This window comes from Sceloporus undulatus, chromosome 1, assembly GCF_019175285.1.
Source record: "Sceloporus undulatus isolate JIND9_A2432 ecotype Alabama chromosome 1, SceUnd_v1.1, whole genome shotgun sequence".
In the NCBI taxonomy this organism is placed as follows: Eukaryota; Metazoa; Chordata; class Lepidosauria; order Squamata; family Phrynosomatidae; genus Sceloporus; species Sceloporus undulatus.
Window position 1 is genome coordinate 67,125,170 of NC_056522.1, and position 22,034 is coordinate 67,147,203.

At 40.9% G+C, this 22,034-nt stretch overlaps 1 protein-coding gene across 4 annotated transcripts in view; it reads right to left on the minus strand.

Moving 5' to 3' along the window:
* The window catches only part of RYR2 (ryanodine receptor 2), a 406,736-nt gene that overhangs the window by 156,163 nt on the left and 228,539 nt on the right, over positions 1 to 22,034 (minus strand). For all 4 annotated transcript variants that reach the window (XM_042470214.1, XM_042470205.1, XM_042470232.1 and 1 more), the window contains exons 28-36: positions 21,173 to 21,381; positions 20,246 to 20,420; positions 18,512 to 18,720; positions 16,465 to 16,811; positions 13,056 to 13,170; positions 10,513 to 10,673; positions 8,988 to 9,147; positions 8,744 to 8,830; positions 7,915 to 8,141 (exon numbers count right to left, since the gene is read on the minus strand). In XM_042470214.1, coding sequence (XP_042326148.1) covers positions 7,915 to 8,141; positions 8,744 to 8,830; positions 8,988 to 9,147; positions 10,513 to 10,673; positions 13,056 to 13,170; positions 16,465 to 16,811; positions 18,512 to 18,720; positions 20,246 to 20,420; positions 21,173 to 21,381 — 1,690 coding nt within the window. The remainder of the gene's footprint in view (positions 1 to 7,914; positions 8,142 to 8,743; positions 8,831 to 8,987; positions 9,148 to 10,512; positions 10,674 to 13,055; positions 13,171 to 16,464; positions 16,812 to 18,511; positions 18,721 to 20,245; positions 20,421 to 21,172; positions 21,382 to 22,034) is intronic.

The window sequence follows — 22,034 nt, forward strand, 5'->3', positions numbered from 1 at the left end:
GATAGATAGATAGATAGATAGATAGATAGATAGATAGATAGATAGATAGATAGAAGCTTGGTATGCTATCTACAGAACACCTTTAATATGTGTCCAAGTACTAAAGCAAGCCCATTAAGACTTCTGGTATTTTCAATATGAATACTAGCAACTAATATAATTTCATTGTCCAAAAGGTGGAAGACGGAACAAGGGGGTCATCTATTTTCGATCTGATCATAACCAACAAGGATGACTTGGTTAATAGCGTGCAAGTGGTGGGATCATTAGGTGGAAGTGACCATGTTCTGCTGGAGTTTGTTATACAATGGAAAGGAGAAGCCAGGCATAGTTAGACATGCATTCTAGACTTTAGGAGAGCGGATTTCAGTAAACTTAAATAAATATTGAGGGTGATCCCATGGTCAGAAATACTAAAAGAGATGGGAGTTCAGCATGGATGGGAGTTTCTCAAAAGGGAGATACTGAAGGCACAATTTCAAACAGTTCCAGTGAGAAAGAAAAATGGGAGGTGTGTAAAGAAACCAGGATGGATAGCTAAAGAGCTTTCAACTGAGGTAAGTTTTAAACGGAACATGTATAAGAAATGGAAAAGGAGGGAAATCACGAAAAAGGAATTCAAAGAAATAGCAGGCATGTGTAGGGGTAAAGTCAGAAAAGCTAAAGCGCAGAATGAACTCAGGCTTGCTAGAGAGGTTAAAAACAAAAATGGTTTTTATGGATATGTCCACAGCAAAAGGAAGAAGAAGGAAATGGTAGGGCCATTGCATGGAGAAGATGGCAAAATGCTTACAGGGGACAGAGAAAAGGCAGAATTACTCAACACCTTCTTTGCCTCAGTGTTCTCAGAAAAGGAAAAGGGTGTTCAACCTGAGGATAATGGAGCAAAGGACCGAATAGAGGAATTTCAGCACAGAATAAGTAAAGAGATAGTAGAGGAATACCTTGTTAATCTAAATGAAATTAAGACCTGTTACAGACAGCCAAAATAAAGCTGCTTCGAGTCACAGTGGAGGTATGGTGTTTCAATGATGCATGCGTCCTAAGAGTCCAGAAGTCGCACCAAAGCCACGCTCCAGCCCTAAGGACTGGAGTGTGGCTTTGGTGCGACTTCTGGACTCTTAGGACGCATGCATCATTGAAACACCATACCTCCACTGTGACTCGAAGCAGCTTTATTTTGGCTGTCTGTAACAGGCCTAAGTCTCCAGGACCAGATGAACTACATCCAAGTGTATTAAAAGAACTGGCAAATGTAATATCGGAGCCACTGGCAATAATCTTTGAAAACTCCTGGAGAACAGGAGAAATCCCAGCAGACTGGAGGAGGGCGTTGTTCCCATCTTTAAAAAAAAAAGGGGGGGGAGGATCCCAACAATTATCATCCAGTTAGTCTTACCTCAGTACCAGGTATTCTAGTATTCTAGAGCAGATCATTAAATAGAGAGTCTGTGAACATGTAGAAGGCAATGCCATAATCACAAAAAGTCAACACGGGTTTCAGAGAAACAAGTCATGCCAGACAAACCTTATCTCTTTCTTTGATAAAATTACCAGCTTGGTAGATGAAGGGAATGCTGTGACTGTAATATATGTTGATTTCAGTAAGGCCTTTGACAAGGTTTCCCATGACATTCTTGCAAACAAGCTTGTAAAATGTGGGATAGACAAGGTAACTGTTACATGGATTTGTAATTGGTTGACTGGCTGAAGCCAAAGGGTGCTCAACAATGGCTTTTTTTTCATCCTGGAGAGAAGTGGCTAGTGGGGTCCCACAGGGCTCTGTCCTGGGGCCAGTGCTGTTCAACATCTTTATCAATGACTTGGATGACAGAATTGGGGGCATAATCATCAAATTTGCAGATGACACCAAATTAGGAGGAATAGCTAATACAGTGGACCTTTGTTATACGCTAGGTTTGGTTCCAGGATCCCCCGTGTATAACAAAATCCGTGTATGCTCAAGTCCCATTAAGTATAATGACATAGCAAAATGGTGTCCCTAATAAAAAATGGAACATCAAGGTAAATTTATACTTTTTTGGAACATTTTCAAACCGTGTATGCTTAAATCCGTGTATAAAAAATCCGTGTATAAGAAGGGCCGACTGTACTCCAGAGGACAGGATCAAAATTCAAAACGACTGAATAGACTAGAAAGCTGGGCCAAAACTAAAAAAAATGAAATTCAACACAGAGAAATGTAAAGTACTACACTTAGGATAGAAAAATGAAATGCACAGATATACGATGGGAGACACCTTGCTGAATGAAACTACATGCGAAAGAGATCTAGGAGTCCAAGTAGACCACAAGCTGAACATGAGTCAACAGTGTGATGCAGCAGCTAAAAATGTAATTTTAGCATGCATCAATAAAAGTATAGTGTCTAGATCAAGAGAAGTAATAGTGCCATTCTATTCTGCTTTGGTCAGGCCCCACCTGGAATACTGTGTCCAATTCTGGGCACCACAATTCAAAAATTCGTAATCCCTGGTATACGGAAGATCTCCGGGCAAGGAAGCGGGAACTGAGACGGCTAGAGTGCCGTTGGCGGAAACACCTTTGCTTAGACGACAAGGCTCTCCTAGACCAACTGTTAGAGGACTACGGAGAGGCGATACGAGCAGCTAAGAACTCGTTCTATGGTGCTCGTGTCGCGTCCGCGGAGTCGCGTCCAGCAGAGTTGTTCAGGGTGGTCAGGGAGCTAACTCAGCTCCCTCCTGCCCCGAACCAGATCCTTGAACCTTCTAAGGCCTGCTGCGACCAATTTAATAACTTCTTCGCAGATAAAACCTCTCGGATAAGCGAAGGTCTTAACGCCGACATTCAAGCAGAACCTAGGGTAGAGGCGTCCAGAGCCTCCGTGGACTCTATTAAACTGGATCGGTTTGAGTTGGTAAGTACCGATGATGTGGACAAGATCCTCGGAAGTGTTCGGAAGACAACTTGCTCTCTCGATCCCTGTCCCTCATGGCTAGCGGCCCAGGGGGGACCGGCGGTAACTTTATTGTTACGCCGGATTATTAATACATCTTTGAGGGAAGGGCAATTTCCATCTGAACTAAAATTGGCCATAGTAAAACCTTGATTAAAAAAGCCCTCCCTCGACCCCCTGGTACATAATAATTATCGGCCAGTCTCGCTGCTGCCATTTTTGGGGAAGGTGATCGAGAGGGCGGTTGCAATCCAGCTTCAGGCGGTCTTGGATGAAATGGATTATCTGGACCCATTTCAAACTGGCTTCCGGGCGGGTTACGGGGTTGAGACGGCCATGGTCGCCTTGGTCGATGACCTCCGTCTGGGCATCGACAGGGGAAGCGTGTCCCTGTTGGTGCTCTTGGACATCTCAGCGGCTTTCGATACCATAGACCATGGTATCCTTCTGGGGCGCCTGGCAGAGGTGGGAATCGGGGGCACTGCGCTCCAGTGGTTCCGGTCCTACCTCTCTGGGAGGTCCCAGATGGTGCAGCTGGGAGATGTGTGCTCCGATGAGAGGGCCCTTATAACTGGGGTCCCTCAAGGAGCCATTCTGTCTCCCATGCTATTTAACATTTACATGAAACCGCTGGGAGAGATCATCCGGAGACATGGGGCGCGGGGTTATCAGTACGCTGATGACACCCAAATAGTCTTCTCTATGTCTCCGACTGATGCAGTGACTGAGGATGGCGTCTCTCCTCTCGTGGCGTGCCTGGAGTCAGTAATGGGCTGGATGAGGGAAAACCGACTTAAATTAAATCCAGAGAAAACGGAGGTACTGGTGATAGGTTCCCCTGGTCCAGGAATGGCGGTAGTTCCACCTGTCCTGAATGGGGTCACGCTCCCTGTGAAGGACTCCGTGCGCAGTCTGGGGGTGCTTCTTGACTCGTCGCTTCACCTGACTGCTCAGGTGAATGCGACGGTCAAGAACACCTGTTATCAGCTTCGGCTCATTCGCCAGCTGTGCCCATACCTGGCCCAGAGGGACCTTGAAACGGTAGTACATGCTCTGGTAACCTCGAGATTGGATTTCTGCAACGCACTCTACATGGGGCAACCCTTATACCAAACCCGGAAGCTACAAATGGTACAGAATATGGCAGCCAGGCTGGTCACTGGAACTTCCAGGGCCAGCCATATTACACCCATGCTTAAAGACTTGCATTGGCTGCCTATTCGCTTCTGGGCACAATATAAGGTGTTGGTAATGACCTATAAAGCCCTAAATGGCTTGGGTCCAGGATACCTGAAGGACCGCCTCTCCCCGTACATTCCGTCCCGCACCCTCAGAACATCTGGGCAGCAATTACTTAGGGTGCCAGGGGCTAGGTTGACCTCTACCACGAGGAAGACTTTTTCCATCGCCGCCCCGGCCCTTTGGAACACGCTGCCCACAGAGCTCCGCTCGGCCACCTCCCTGGCCCAATTTAGAAAGGACCTAAAAACCTTTCTATTTCAGATGGAATTCCCCGACCAAAGTCCAGTGGGCCCTTCCTCTTCTGTGGCAAAGAGGACTGGCTAACGGGGGTTTTATTCTGTTTTATTTTGCTGCTGTGTAATTGTTTTAACCTGAATGTATATGTTGTGTTTTATTGATATTTGCTGTGAACCGCCCTGATCTATGGAAGGGCGGTATAAAAATAAAAATTTTATTATTATTATTTATTAAAAAGGACATTGAGAAACTGGAATGTGTCCAAAGGAGGTGACTAAAATGGTGAAGGGTCTGGAAACGATGTCCTATGAGGAACGACTTAGGGAGCTGGGGATGTTTAGCCTGGAAAAAAGGTTAAGAGGTGATATGATAGCCCTGTTTAAATATTTGAAGGGATGTCATATTGAGGAGGGAGCAAGCTTGTTTTCTGCAGCTCCAGAGAACAGGATACGGAGTTGAGACGGCCTTGGTCGCCTTAGTTGATGATCTCCATCTAGGCATCGACAGGGGAAGTGTGACCCTGCTGGTGCTCTTAGACCTCTCAGCGGCCTTCGATACCATCGACCATGGTATCCTTCTGGAAGGCCTGAGAGAGTTAGGTATCGGAGGCACTGTTCTACAGTGGTTCCGGTCCTACCTCTCGGGCAGATTCCAGATGGTGGCGCTAGGAGACAGTTGCTCTTCTAAAAGAGAGATAAAATTTGGTGTACCCCAGGGCGCAATATTGTCTCCTATGCTGTTTAACATTTACATGAAGCCGCTGGGAAAAATCATCCGGAGACATGGGGCAGGATGTTATCAGTACGCTGATGACACCCAAATATATTTCTCTAGGTCTCAGACTGATGCAGTGACTAAGGATGGCATCTCTCCTCTGAATGCCTGTCTTGGGGCGGTAATGGACTGGATGAGGGAAAACCGACTCAAGCTGAATCCAGGTAAGACAGAGGTACTTGTTATAGGAAACCCAAGCCCAGGTATGGAATTATGTCAGCCAGTTCTGGATGGGGTCACACTTCCCCTGAAAGACTCTGTCCGCAGCTTAGGGGTGCTCCTTGACTCGTCGCTTCACCTGACAGCTCAGGTAGATGCGACAGTCAGGAGCACTTGTTATCAGCTTCGGCTGATACGCCAGCTGCGCCCCTTCCTGGAGCAGGGAGACCTTGAAACAGTTGTACATGCGCTGGTCACCTCTCGATTGGACTTCTGTAATGCGCTGTACATGGGGCTACCCTTGTGCCAAGTTCAGAAACTTCAACTTGTACAAAATATGGCAGCCAGGTTAATTACAGGTACTCGTCGTACCGATCACATAACACCGGTTTTGAAATTCCTTCACTGGCTGCCAATTAGTTTCCGGGCAAGGTACAAGGTGTTGGTGATTACCTTCAAAGCCCTACATGGCTTGGGTCCAGAATACTTAAGAGATCGCCTACTTCCATACTGTCCGTCCCGCACTCTAAGGTCCTCGGGGAAGAATCTACTTCAGCCAATAAAATCTAGGCTAAGTTCAGTCACCCAGAGGGCCTTTTCCATCGCAGCTCCGAAGCTATGGAATGACCTGCCGAAGGAGATCCGTGACATTTCTACTCTTACAGCCTTTAAGAAGGCTCTTAAGACGGATCTCTTCCGGCAGGCCTTCCCTACCTAGTTCTACTCCCCATTTACTGTGACTTATGTCACTCTGTCCACCAATTCTTCTCTTAAATTTAATGAGAAGAATTAAATTAAAATTAATTAAAATAAAATCCTTGCCTCAAGAAGAAGAGCCCTCCCTCCATGACATCATCATCAGACCTGAGAGGGAGTGAAAAAGAGAGGCCCAACTTCCATCAGGCCTAACTGTGAATGTACTCACTTTGCTCTCTTTAATTTTATTGTATTTTATTTATTTATTGTATTTTATTTTCTTTATTTTTACTGTTGTAACCCGCCTGGATTCCTTGTGATTGGGCGGGCTATAAATAAATCATTATTATTATTATTATTAATGGATGCAACCTGCAGGAAAAGAGATTCCACCTCAACATTAGGAGGAACTTCCTGACAGTAAAGGCTGTTCAAGAGTGGAAGACACTCCCTCAGAGTGTAGTGGAGTCTTCTTCTTTGGAGGTCTTTAAGCAGAAGCTGGATGGCCATCTGTCAGGTATGCTTTGATTGGGATTTCCTGCATGGCATAGGGTTGGACTGGATGGCCCTTGTGGTCTCTTCCAACTCTACGATTCTATGTGGAGAACTGTTTTGAGAACTTAAGGTCTTGAAGATATATAATCAAAAGGTGTGTCAAGTATTAATCTTCTCTCACAGCTCTCTGATCTCTGGACAGCACCTACAGGCTAATGCTTTGCAACAATTAACTCTTGCATTGAACAAAATTCATCTAGGTAATCCACTAGAGAAAAACTGCAGAGCCTTGTAAATGAGTAAGTGTCATAACTCAGCATATGCATATTGTTCTGCATCCAAAGATTATATAATCAATTCTGTTAAGAGTCAAGAGTCATTGGAGAAGAGAAGGTTAAGAAGTGACATGATAGCCATGTTTAAATACTTGAAGAGATGTTATATAGAGGATGGAGCAAGCTTTTTTTTCTGTTGCTCCAGAGACTAGACCAAAGAGCAATGGACCCAAGCTACAGGAAAAGAAATTCCACTTTAACATGAGGAAGAACTTCCTGATAGTAAGAGCTGTTCAACAGTGGAACACGCAGCCTCAGAAAGTGGTAGAGTTGCTTTCTTTGGTGGTTTTTAAACAGAGGCAGGATAGCCATCTGTCCCAAGTGCTTTGATTGTGTATTCCTGCATAGCAGAGAATTGGACTGGATGGCCCTTGTGGTCTCTTCCCATTCTTAGATTCCAAGATTCTATGATTCTATATGTATGAAACACTGGGTAACCACTAGCATTCAGTGTAGACAATACTGAAGTACATGGAATAGTGGTGTACCTTAGCATAAGGTTGCTTCTTAGGTTCCATTGCCTGGGAATGTAATCTAGCCTCAAAGATTGACAAAAATTATAGGACAGCTGGGAATTAAAATCCTTGCCTTTCAGAAAGAAAATCAACAAGGGTATGCTTCCCCACTTCCTGCTAAAAAGAACACTCAGCTCCAAATGCCATGTGGCCTGAGCATATAGAACCAAAGAAAAGCTTGCTCTGTAGGAATGAAGGCAATCTGGGCTAAATATGTACATATGAAAGAGGTTTCACAGTCTACTACTACTACTACTACTACTACTACTACTACTACGACACACATGAGATATTAACAGATAATGTGGCATGTATCAGGTAATGTCATTTTCTGTAACTGTACTATCATGACTGTCTGCTATTTCATTCAGATGAAATTAAGATTGTTGTTGTTATAAGTGCTGTAAGGCACTTTAAGAATCAGTTAAAAGGTGGAATATAAAACTTCAAAAGAAATAAAACAGCAAAAAAAGTGTCCCCATAAATATGATTTGCCATGCACTTGAATTAAGCAAAGGAATACCTGTTTTCCTCTGGGATGTGAAGGGACATGAACTGTAAAGGTTCCAGGCACTGTACTGACCAGCCTTGTCGTTCACTGATGCGTGATATATCAACCTTCAGAAAACGGTTTGGAACTCTACTCCAAAGTACATGAGTCAGAAACTGAACATGAAGACGGGGAGGACACTGTGGAACAGGGTTTTTGTGCTCACTTTTGAACAAGCCAGCTGACAGTGGCATTACATTCTGGAGACAGAGAGAAAGCAGAACAGTTGTCAGATATCAGTTTCCAGGAGATGATAAAATACAAAACATCTAGGATTTATTTATGTTAATGCATTATGTATTGCATATTACATAAATACTTGTGATTTTGAGAAATTCACATGCCACTTATACATGTGCCACTGGGTCTCCCTTTCCAAATTGCCATTCAAGTAAATGTGATAACTCCAAATGAAGAACTGATGGTGGTGGCACGGACTGAAAAGTGCCCCAGTATTTTATATCTAAGACAACCTAGTAATACATATTTAAGAATTAAGCTTGGCAGTGTATGTAATTCTTATCTCTACCTTGGTTATCTACAAAGTCAAATAAAATAGGCTGACATTAGACAATCTATTGAAGAGGTATATGTAGTTTTCATGATTCCCAGGACACATGAAACTGAACATACAGGACTAAATATACTACTTTCATTTAAATATAAATTTTTAAAAATGTGAATAGAATTTCCTCATAAATTTCCTGACATTGCTTTGAAAAGCTGTGAACTTGAAGAAAAACTCCAGTTCTTGTTCTAAATTCAATAGCCTACCAGAGAAGAAAATGGCTTAAACTGTTACCTTTATTCTCCCCAACTCAAACTGGAAAACATTAGGGCTTGTAGCTTGTGCAAATACTGCAGGAAATAATTTAGTGCTTGGTTCAACCTAAATCATGAGCAGACAGAAATGTATAATTATTCAAGTTATTACGTGTGTGAAACAAACACCTTTAAATATGAAATTTGCACAAATTAATATTTTTGGTTAAGCAATCATTCTAATCAAATATTCTTGAAAAAAATAATGACGTAAATATAAATACCTGATAATAGGTGCTTAACTCTTTGCCGTTGGTTGTGAAGGAGAGAAGACCAGTTGCAGCGTCAACCAAACAACCAATCTCTAATCCATTGTTATTCCGTCCTTGCCCTGGACTCATGCTCTCTCCTGCACATACCATATAGCAGTTGCTTCTTTTGATACTGCATTTCAAAAGATTGATAGCATGTGAGATACCATGGTACGGTCTTGCTACAAATCAAGATCCAAAATTCCAATGAACACTGTATACATGGGCATCTGCATGTACAAGAGTTCTCTCATTCTCTTCCACATTAAAGAAAATTCTGTATAGCAAACTTCCACTGGGTGTACAAATTATTTCCAGACTCAGAAAATAGAAAACCCTTGCATGTACAGATTTCCATGTATAATGCAGTGGCTGTACATGCACTAGAAATCTTCCATTATAATCAATAAATGGTTTCAACTGCTTTCCTTTTCAAAACTTTTGTTACAGAGCAGCTTTTAAATACAATAAATAAATAAAGTCAGGTTAATTTTAAATGTATTTGTGCAATTAATTCCCATTTATTATACCAGGACTTAACACAGAATTAACTTTTTTTGGACTGCATGTAATGGCCAAGATTCTTTTGTTTACCTTCTCATCTTGGCTTTGTCCCTTTAACTGCTCATTACAACCATTACTGAGATTAAGCTTGTTACCTAGCACAATACTCACATGTTTTGCACACCCCACCTGACAGCACATCACCCTACATATGTGAAATTCACCCAGCACAAGCCTGCCTAAATAAGAAGCAAAAAGAGAGCAGGAAAGGGGTCCATCTGACCTCACATGGAAGGGAGTTCCACAGACTGGGAGCAGCAATAGCGAAGGCTCTTCTGAGTCCTCACCAACCTCACCTGTGAAGGTTGTGGGACTGAGAAAAAGCTCTCCCCTGATGATCCTAACACATGGCCTGGCTTGTGTAGGGAGATACAGTACTTCTGATAGGCTGGACCCAAGCTATTTAAGGCTTTAAAATGCAAAACCAACACCTTCAATTCTGCCCAAAAACTGACTTGTAGCCAGTGCATTTCTTAATCCTGCCACTGTGTAATGGCACCTTGGACTTTGGCTTCTATGTACATTTTCACAACATATACAGAATGAGACAGAAATTCTAAATACTACAGGATTAGTCTCAGGTAGATTAGACCCACTGAATCAATTGAATGTACATAAAGGTTTACATGATAAGTCCTTTTCATCCAACTGGATTTAGCCTTGTATTGTAAAGTTTACTAACTGTGAAATGTATATACAGATGACACTTGTCACTGGACTGAACAAATGGAAAATATAAATCTTCAGTGACTAAGCCCTTGACTAGAATTTTAAAAAAAAACACCTTCATAAAGGTTAATAATAATAATAACCTGATGACTGAAACAAAAAACACCATTATTAAAATACTTGACATCTATGATATTAATCACAATCATTTTTTTGAACCTGATAATACATTCATTGACATATGCAAGGGCTTCTCATAACAAACCTCTCATGAACTTTTCCTTTTTCATCTCCTAGGGTTACCATAACAGTGCGGACTCTGTCCAAATCAAAGTTTGTATCATATTGATGAAAGTCAGATGTAATCCAGCCCACCCATACATTAGCGGGTTCTTGTCCAGGAAAGATACGCACAGAATAATAATACTGTAAAGAGATTTTTAAATCACTCTTATTAATATTTTATTGCAATCCTGAATTATTGTTTTGCAAAAAAAAATTTTTTTACATTTCTTATCAATGAATAAGAAATTAAATATCAATAAATATTAATGACCAAATCAATATTCAAAAGTGTTGTTGCATTTGCAAACAAACCTGGTTTGGTTTATTACTCAGCCTAAATTCTGAAACCTTGTTTTGCAAATTTGTTGAATTCTGTGGTCCTCAGTGGTCCATGTAAGCCAATTTTGTGTCCTTCATTATGTCTTACTGATAGCACCAACTGATATGATCTAATTTTCAATATATTTGCTAAATTACATGAGATAGTTTTTGTGGGTTTTTCGGGCTATGAGATTGACTTTAAAGAGACATGCCTTCTTACTTACACTGTCAATGTCATTTTTAACTACGATGGTTGAAAAGTCTATGTAATAATGGATAACAAACATATTTAAAACTACAGTGGCCCCTCCATTTTCGTGGACTTGAAGTCTGCATCCCTTGCCCATTTGTGGGCAGCAAATGGAGGAGGATAAAATAGGTGTAAGCAGGCGGGCACCACCATTCAAGGCAATGCGGCTTGAATATAGGCAAATTTCTGTTTTCTCAGTGGCATCTGGAATGGACGTAATGCAAAAACAGAGGGGTGACTGTATAGTAAAATAGGAGTCTTATTTGGCAAGTTATCTGTTCTTATGTTATGGACCAAAGTGGACAAGGGACACAGAGGAATAATGAAAGATGAAAGTGAGCACTTTCTTGGATTAAACGGGCCCTGAACGTATTATATTTTGCTTCCATATGTGTTGGCTCTGCATCAACATTGAAGAAATGTAGAAAGTCTATTTCAAGTAGCTAAAATGAAAAACTATTCCCCATACCTGCCATAACCAGTGTGTAGGTGTGGCTCCCCTGTGGACCCCTAAACACCTTGATGGCATTTGGCTATCCATAACAGGATATTCATTGCTGCTCAGACTGTGGCCATGCCCAAGAACTGTAACCAACTTTTCCACAGCTATTGACAATACGATAGTGTAGGAACAGTTTGTTAATTAAAAAATAGCTCTCAATTTACTACTGAAAGCCAAAGTAAAATATCATTCCAGTTATATCATCCAAAGGCTAACTGGTCCTCCACCGCAAATGAAGTACAACCTTATAATAACAACAGGCAGGGGAAAAAATTATTATTACCAAGAATGAATTCCAATTTCTAATCAGAGAGAAAACAAAAATTGCACCTGGTGTTTTGTGAAACAGCCAAGCCAGCTAGCCAGGATGCTTCTAAAGGATGAGCAATCTAATTTTTTAGGTCACTATAGTTCTGCAGGAATTCTGTGTCATATGTGCCTGTTCTGACATAATCCTGCATCATATTTTGTTGCTGGGACAAGTATCCATAAAACTGAAAGTACAGCACAGCAGATATTTTTTCTGTGCACTCACTGAACACTGACTGCTCCATGTTGTGGTCCTGGCAGTTTAACAAGGTATTTTAAAATGAGCAGAAGTCACTTGGCATTGCATACCATATAAGGACACTATTACATCCCAGCATGATAATGAAGGACTGTTTGACCACTCAGCTGCATTCTGCCTCCTTTGATACAGAACACCTGAACACACAAACATCAACTTGGCTGTAGAGAGAAAGACAGGTGGTGCTGGACCTGGTTTGAATCTCATGGAAGAGAACCTGCTGCTCCTAGTGCCAACAGATCATGCAGTTGGCCTCATCAATGTTCAGGAGCTGCACATTGGGGAAGACTGGCACGGCTGCCACCATCTTGATATCCCAAGCCCACTCAACTCTACACCTGCATGCCAGGTATCCCAACTGAGGGTGGGGCACCAAGCAACTTTGAAAGTATACATTTCCAAATTAAAACTTTATGCCGTTTTCAGCCTTATTTTAAACACAATGTATTAGTGTTGATCTATAATAATAATCAAGAGTATAATTTAACTATAGCCAGAGCTAATTTTGCAGCTTGAGGCAAAGAATATGAAGACACCGCTCTTATTCCATATAGCAGAACAGAGTGCATCAGTAGTCCTGCACTCAGGACTAGCAAATATATTCCCCAAACTATGTTGTGCACACCTGAAGGAAGGAGGCTGACTTAGGGAGAAGAGCATAGAGAAGGCCATGTGGTTCACAACTTGGTTGCTCCTTAAACCTTGTCATCTGTGGCTTGAGGCAGGTGCATTATTCTGCCTAACAAAAAGGCCAGACCTGTACATATGCAACTTATTAAAAAAAAAGGTGTCCTCAGAATGTGTCTAATAATTTCAAACTGAGTTTCAAACGTCATTTCTGAGAAAGCAAAGAGTAGAAATATTAATATGAAATTTACTTACAGTCGAAGTTTGCATTAAGTAATCATAATCATCTCTTTCATCTGCCAGGACATCTTCAGTAAGCCTTGCAGAGTGGCTTGTACTGTAGTCTGGCTTTGTTCTTCTCAGCATAAATCTGTAATATATCAAAATACAGGAGACACAACAAATCACAATCTTTGTAATTCTGAATTTATTAGCTGGGATAAATGGTAACACATATGTTCCATTTAACAGCAACGTTTTATAGAGTTATTAAATTGGAAAGTGGAAAACACTTTTGTAAACAAAAATATTTACAAGCCAAGCTCCCACTTAATTATACATTTGTCATAAGGCCCCTAAATAATGTACTTTTACATTTTTAAGCTTTTCTCCAAATATCACCAAATATTTGAGTACTAGAGTCATTTAAAGAAAAGCACTTATACTTCAATTTATAAAATAGGCATACACTCTCAATTTGCTTGTCTGACCAAAGACAGGCCATTTGGTGCCCAGTTGTCACAGAGTGGCTGACTGATTGAGAGTCTACAATCTTCACCCATCCTGTCATAATTGGCCTGAGGCCATGAGGCACCTTGGAGATCATGGAGTTCTTTATCAAGCCTTTATGAAGACAATATTTATAGTTTGGCTCCCCAAGGGAAGCAATCATGAATCTTGTGAATCAGAAGGCCCGAGCAGATGGGACAGGACAGTACAGGCACTTAGTCCATGCTATCCTGCCCCTGTGCTCACCCAGGTTAGTCCCTATGGGCACTCCTTACCTTTCTGGTGGGCAATCCACCTGAGAAGCCTCTTAGTTGCCCATCTGATGTTGAAATGGGGCACCTGGCTACACCCACAGGGCCAGGCACCCCATTCCACATCAGACAGGGAAATGGGGGGGGGGGTGTTTCTCAGATGGACTGCCTACTGGAAAAGTAAGGAGCATGGGAGGCTTCCTGAATAATATGGTTTTGCTGCAGAGTTTCTGAGAAACTCTGAGCAAGACCAGGGCTAATTTACCCCATGGTAAAGACTGGTTACCCCAGGGTCAGATAAGATCATCTGGATCCATGTCTCCACAGGCAGGATCAAGGCCAATCCCACCATGAATGTTTTGGCCTCTGTCATTTAAACTAGATAACACAAGGCCATGGGAAGCCAAACCATTTGGCCCATGTGGGCAGCCAAAAAAACAATTCTGAAATAAAAATGGAAACTTTTACAAATGTCACCAAATTCTATTTCTTCTTCCGTGTCAATTATCTTACAGTTCACCAAGCTGCCTTAGGGTGCATCTATACCAGCCATTTAAGCTGTCCACATGCTGAAAGAACCCGAGGTCATTCCAAGCTTTCTGGAAAACACTGGTATTTTCCCTGACTTTGCTTTGTTTGGAGCACAGCTGGGTTGAGCGGGAAAAACACAGAGAGAAGTAGCCATACGTTTTCAGGACTTCCAGCACCAGCTTTGAGGTGAGTATAGCATTTTCATTGGTGTAAACAAGCCCTAAATATGACGTTTGTATGTAAATACTGACAACACAGGTTTGGGTGTCACTGCTTATCTTTGGAAAGCAAAATGGCCCAGTGCTGTAAGGACATTGTTTTTAATCATATAAAAATGGGAAATATATGTAGGAGGGGAGAAGAGGAGAGGCGGTTAAGAGGTTATAAGATAGCTGTGTTTAAATACTTGAAGGGATGTCATATTGAGGATAGAGCATGTTTGTTTTCCAGAGAATAGGACCCGGAGCAATGGATGCAAGCTACAGGAAAAGAGATTCGCCTCAAAATTAGGAGGAACTTTCTGACAGTAAGGGCTGTCCCTCAGAGTGTAGTGGAGTCTCCTTCCTTAGAGGTCTTTAAACAGAGGCTGGATGGCCATCTGTCGTGGTTGCTTTGATTATGAGTTCCTGCATGGCAGGGAGTTGGACTGGATAGGCCTTGTGGTCTCTTCCAACTCTATGAATTTATGATTCTAGTTTTCAAGTAAGGAAGCAAAGGAGGTACTGTATTTATGCAAATTGCAACATTGATATCCCTGCATGTGCAGGGTGCACCTTGGATGCCAGCATGCTGAGTGCAAAAAATGAAAAGGGAAATCCATAGGGAGGAGAGGTTGATGTCATTTGGAAACCATTTTGGAAATGTTTCTCCCTTGAAGACATCACATAAATCTACTGAATAAATAAATGGCATTGCATTAAAATGTAGAGCCAAATAAATAAAACAAAAATTATTAAATGAACACATGAACAAGGAGCCAGAATCAGAACAAAATGCTATGCATAAGTCCCTAAATTAGAGATGGGATATGTGTCATTCTCCATAGGTTTTTAATTGGTTTTAATTTTACAATGGTTTAATTGCTTTTCAGTTTTGTACACTATGAATTGTCAACCATGGTGGGTTACAAACTGTCGCTTTGCGGCGGTCTCCCGGCGCTGCTATTTGCTCCGCGAGGGAGTCGCAGCAGCCAAACCATGCGACTCCCTCGCGGAGCAAAAAAGAAGCTCCAAAATGGAGCTTCTTCCTGCGGCGCAGTTATGATGCGCGACGTGCGGACGCACAGCATCCACTACATCAATATGGCGGCGGCCATGTGGAACGGCCGCCGCCATTTGTTATGGACAGAGTCCGTAACAGGAGTAGGGGCATCTAGAAGAGACACCCCTTTTTTAAACTGGGACATCCTGAGGACATCCCAAATGGCGGTATGTAACCCGCCTATGTTTCTTTTAATGGTAGTAAGCTGTCTTGAGTAAACTGCCTTCAAAGTGGGAAAAGGGTGGGGTATAAATATAACAACAAGAACAACAGCAAGAACAATAACATGTTTTCGGGCAGTAACACCCCCTAGACAAAGCCAGCACAGCCAGTGGTGAGGTTGTTGCAATCTGAAAATAACTAAAGAGCCACAGAGCCCTCATCAGTGCCCTACTCCCATCATGACTCTGGCAATCCTTACCATCATTAATCTGCTATTTCCGTATTCTATACATTATACTGTATTGTTTTATGCAGTATTTTGTTTTAATTCTTTGAATGCACAATTTATTTTTGTATGCCATTTGGGAATGTCACTTGTACTGAAGGATGAACTCCAGTCACTGTCAGATAGCAGAGAATGAATTTCAGAATATAATCCCATTATGACAATGACTTTATTTTAGTTTCTTTTAAAATGATAATAGGGTTGTTATGCTAATTTTTTACAGCTTTTGGAAACATGTCATTTATATTCCTTAATGATTGGGGCAGCTGGGTGAAGGGAGACCTAAATTTTAATACTCTTAATCAGAACATTGCCAACAAAAAAAAAATGTTCAAATCAGATGTTTCTACCCTGATTGCACATTCAGAAATGTTTCATATCTAAATTAAATTACATTATTACAGGATGTGGTTTGCAATATGCCAAAGAGATCAAGTCACTTGACCTTTGTTTGAGGCGTGAAGGTTTTTCTTGTGTATAGTCTTTATGGTTATTAAATTCTGTTTTTGCCATTTCTTTTTCTACCCGATCAGTTACAAGATGGCCATGAGCAGTCTTCATAAGGACTTCGAAGTCAGAATCTGCATCATAATCATCCATGTCATTCTTTGGGCCAAAAAGGCTGGAACTTGGCACTCCTCCTCCAGGCATTTTAGAAAACACTTCTGCACACTCTATAGGCATGCTGAGACGATAGAACATGATATCTGTTTTGCTATTTTGCGATCCAAATGATTTCTGGGTAACCTTCAAGCATGGGGAGCTGTCTGCAGTTCCATCTATTCTTGTAACCTACCAAATACAAAAAACTAAAATGTAAAATTAATGGGAAAATGTAAAATTAAATGCAATTTTTATTTATATTTACAGGTTTTTAATAATACATAAATGATTAACAACTGAATCTTAAGCATTCCATTAATATAATTTTCAATGTTAGCAAGGTAAAATTACTGTTAGCACAAAAAGCTCACTACAGCATGAATGGCACACTAACAGATTTACACTGAGAAAAAGAACTTTACTAAGCTAATACTGAGAAGTCACCAATGAAGTCTTAGTAAAAAATATGTTGAAAATGCAATTGCAATAAGGATGCTTAAGGAAGCAAGTAATTATTTAGTTAGTTAGTTAGTTATTTCCTTCACTTCAAGACTACTTGGTGTTATTAACAACAAAAATAATAAACAATTATAATCTCTATATCTTAACTCTCCAATGCTTTATATGCCATACATCAAAGGGAACACATAAAGTATATAAAAACACTTCACCCTAACTTCAACACTTCTTGTGCCCTACATTTGATTACTTTAACAAACGAATTGATTTGACGTGTTTATCCAACATACACTGTAGATGTTGTATGTGTGTTTAATTTGAAGAATTCAATTAAAGTTAGTTAAAGTGAATGGGAGAAAAATGAAACACAGCACGCCCAAAGTAGTGAATAGTATCTCACTTAGGGGCATGTTCAGACTAAGGTCTTATCATATGTTAAGCTTAAGAAGCCCTTTAGCAAACAAACACACACACCATAAAAATCACAATTGTACCATATCCTAATAATAATGTAACACTTGAAATATAGCAAAATAAATATTCAGCACAGTTCATACCATGAGGCCCTAAGCTGTACCTAACTCAGTTTTTGCATAAATCTGTCATTGCTGAGGTAAAGATTTAAGAATAAAATAGGACTCACAGGAAGGGATAGAATATTTTGGAGGAAGACTGGAAAAAACAGCAAAAAAAAAATCAATTTAATGATGTAATTACTCTGTTTGTGAAGGGGAGTGGCCACTAGCACTTATTGACAGGAAGACACAGTGGATTCAGTGTCTGGGTGCTCAGAATCTTGAACTAGACATCAGGGGGACAAGAAACAGAACACAAGGGCTCAACAGACGGCTCCTGAGGGGCAGTTCCATGCCACCCCTTTTCTCACTGTATTGGGGCTGCAGCAATTGCACACCATGGCCCTGATCTGGCCTTTGCACAATACAGAAAGAAGCCGCAAAAAGCAGCTCCTTTTTGTGCTGCAGAAAGGATACCCTAGCCACCACTGCCATGGCTTTTCAACAGCTTTTTGGCATTCTTTGGCGCAGCACATTTAAACGCTATGTCAATGGAGCGCTGTGATGCCCCCCGCCATGCGGTTGGGTGTGCAGTGTGGCACCAGAATGGGGGCAGCGTGGGGTGGCCAGTGTATGTACACCACACCCTCACGTCACCCTCACACCGGCATATAACGCTGGTCTCTAGAGGCTCATAATGATTCTTCCTATGTACAGATGCCTGTTCTGCTCACTGCAATTGTAACTTGCAAATACAGCACCTCTCACTGAATCAGACTAATTTTGCAATCCTATGCAAAGGTACTTAGAGCTAAGTCCCACTAAAGCCTGTGGGGCTTACTTCTAGGTAAGGAGGTGTAGTATTGCAGCCATTTTAGGTTCATTCCCACAAAATGAACTGAAGATATGTCAAACCTCAATATGTTCATGATTTGGTGGTACTGGAAGAAACTGAGGTAGTCGCTTGCTCAGCCATATGGTGATGTCCCGGTTTGTATTCACTGCAAAAGGTTCATACCCTTCTTGTAAACCACAAATGGTGAAATATTTCAGGGTGCTGACATCTTTGCCAAAGTTCAGTCTGCCCACTTGTGACAATCCCAGGCTACATGCAGGTATAAAGCCTGCCAAAAAAGACAGATGCAATCAATGAATCATAAATATTCACATATTTGTCTTGTTTATTTCATGCAATTTATGGGGTTTGTTTTTAATGAATAACCCACACATCCCAAGATGAGCAACAACCTTTGAAACACACAAGATCATCATTATACAGTGGGCCCTCGGTATTGGGATTTGGTTGGAGGACTCCCATGGATACCAAAACCAGTGGATGTTCATGTCCCAATAAATACAATGGAATAATAAAATGGCATCTCTTATATATGATGGCAAAATCAAGGTTTGCTTTTGGGAATTTTGTGTGTGTGAATATTTTTGAGCCATGATTGAATCTATGGATGCAGAATCCATGCATACAGAGGCCCAACTGTATCTGAATTAGAACATACCTATTAGGAGATTACTATATTCCACAAGGTAATTCATTATATCCAATTGAGCATGCTGACCAGATAGAAAAGTAATGAGCAATCTTTTGCAGCTCACACACACATGCACTCATACTCCAGTGATCCTCCTTCCTCATTGAAGGGATCTGACAGTTCTCCCCCCCCTCCACCAGCACACACACCCCATGCCCTCCAATGAGAAAAGAGCACTGTCTGTGAGCCCAGTGAAAAATTAGCAAAGACCATCATTTTGCAGCAGTGAGGAGGAAGATAGGGGAGGAAGGACTCCATTAAAGTACTTGGAATCCTCGTGTGGTGCCCAAGCTACAGATTAGGTACTCTAATGTAGAATCTTATTTCTGAAGAGAGGAATCTCAGAAAAGCAAACGTATCAACTGATTGTTCTAAAGTTTTACTGGAAACTTTATCAAACTCTGGAAACCAATACTACTAACTTAAATAATTTCAGCATAAATAGGACCCATCTTTTGAGGAAGAATCACAGGGCTATGTCACCACTGGAGCAGAGGCTTTGCATAAAATTGATGTCAGGATCAGTCCCTAGTTTCTCCCATTATAGATAAGGATCAAGTAGACTTTGATGTAAAAAATCATTAGGCAGCCCAAAGAATACACAATAGTAAATTGACAAAAGTAGTCCAGTGTGGTTCACAAGTTTCTGACATTCCCGATTCTTTCTAGTGTCTGATCCATTATCTCTGCCTCCCCAAACATGTGAAGATAATGTATTCATATGACACAGCTAAAAGGGGTGGGAGAGGATTCACAGACAAAGCTTAATTGTTCTCTTGGGAAATGTCCCCCAGATCATCCCTGGCATAGTTAGATGCAGATATTCCTGGAGAGATGTCTTTCCCCCCCCACTCCAACTGTGATTATTGAGAAACACAACATACTATGTTCCTCTGGGTTGCTTTATAAGAAATCTTCCACCTGCAGAATGGGTGCAATTTTTTCCCTTCCTGGAAGGAACTCCATCAACCTAAAATTTTAAAATCTATCATTTCAGATATACATTATGAGCTATACCCTCATTAAGATAACCATTCATATTACTTTTATCTTTCTCAAAAAGGACAGTTAGAAGAGCAAAATTGTTCATGAACTTACTTACCATCACCAACCTCAAAATCTTTGAATGCAAGCTCAGAACCTGAGTCATCAAGAAGGATTTCACCATTGAGAGTAAACATCACAGTGCGCTCATTCAAATCAACCATACATCCCACAATATCCCCTGTCAGCCAAGAACGACCAAAATGCTCATTTCCTTGGTGCCAACGTTGGGCCTAATTAATAAAATATGTCAAACAAAATGAAAAACAGTTAAGAATTCTATGCTTGTAAATAATCTGTTAACTGCAAATCCTACCATTCCATTCATGAAAGTTTAATAGCAGTAGTATCAAGCACTAGATGACTGGGAGGACATATTACCAGTCCAGCACAATCAATAGTAGAAGCAAACTAATGTGTTTTATTTGAATAATATACTTCAGCTACAAGACAAAACAGCTATGTTCAACAGTTTTGTATATCATTTACCGGTGTCTTATAGCCTGGTCTTTAGCTTCCAAAAGCATTTTGAAAAATATGATTTATCTCCATTGCAGGATCATTACTTCATCTAGGTCAGGTTTATGGGGCTATAACCTTTTCCTTGTTGTTCATCACTGTTCAAGGAAAAATTTAAGTATCATAATTGAAATGAATTAAAGAGGCTGTTTCATACTTGTAGAAGAAGCATAACATTTAGAAGTTATCTCCTCTCAAAAGAACTGAAAAAGCAGAACCATTTCAGATAGGGAACCTTTCTTCTCCTGAACCCCTCCTACCCTCAGATAATTTTAATGCATTGCTCATGGAATTCCATAAGAAATTGTCTCCATTCTTAAGAAAACATTGGACACCTGATTCTTCCTCGAGTCATAGTTTTGCAACATGACCAAGTTATAGCTGTTACAATTTGTAAATGTTAAAGTTCTAGTAAAACAATGGGAAATCTCTCAAGACTTCATAAACCTTGAAGATCTACACATACCTTGAATCCATCAAACACAAATGCATGTTCATCTGATCCAAGTTCTTGTTCTGGTTGACAACCTGGCTTGGCCCAGCCAACCCTCATGTCTCCTGCTGTCACTGCTTCAAATTCAAAATACCATTTCCCAGTTCTTACTGCATATGTCTTCTCTGTGCGGAAGATTCTAAACTTTTCCATCATACCACAGAACACATCTGGTCTAGTAGCTGCAAATTTTGAAATAAAACTTAATATTTACTTTAATTAAACAAGAAAAATACACAGCAAAATTTCATTATCTGCTATCTTAGACTGGAAAGACCAGTAGTCTGTAAAAAAAAACACACCAAGAATGTACTACAATCTCAACAATGGTGTCCTGCGCATGACATAAAAAGAACTGTACCCATTCAAACAATTTTTATTTTGTCAGAGAAATGCTGTGTTTTTTTATGATTGGTGTGATGGTGGTGGTTAAAATATTTATATCCCATCTTTATTTATAAGATCTCACATTGGCATATAAATAAAATTAATTTAGAATCATAGTCATTGATGATGCTGAACAGTATTAGGCATTGGGCCCAGCACAGAACCCTCTGGTGCCCTACTAGTCTTTTCTGTCCAGGTTGAGGAGTAATTGGTGAGCAGACAGACAGGCACTTACATGCAGAGGCTAGAGAAGAAAGTCAAGAGATCAAGAAGAAAGCTAACAGGCTATGTGTCCACCCATTTTCTAAATCAGTATGGATTTGTTTATGGATGTGTGGTGTGTGTGTGCGCGCGCGCGCCCCATACTTGCCATATGTATTAACTATGGCGGGATACAGACCACCCCTTTGGGGCAGCCTGCACCCGCCCCTTTCCCCAATGGAACGGG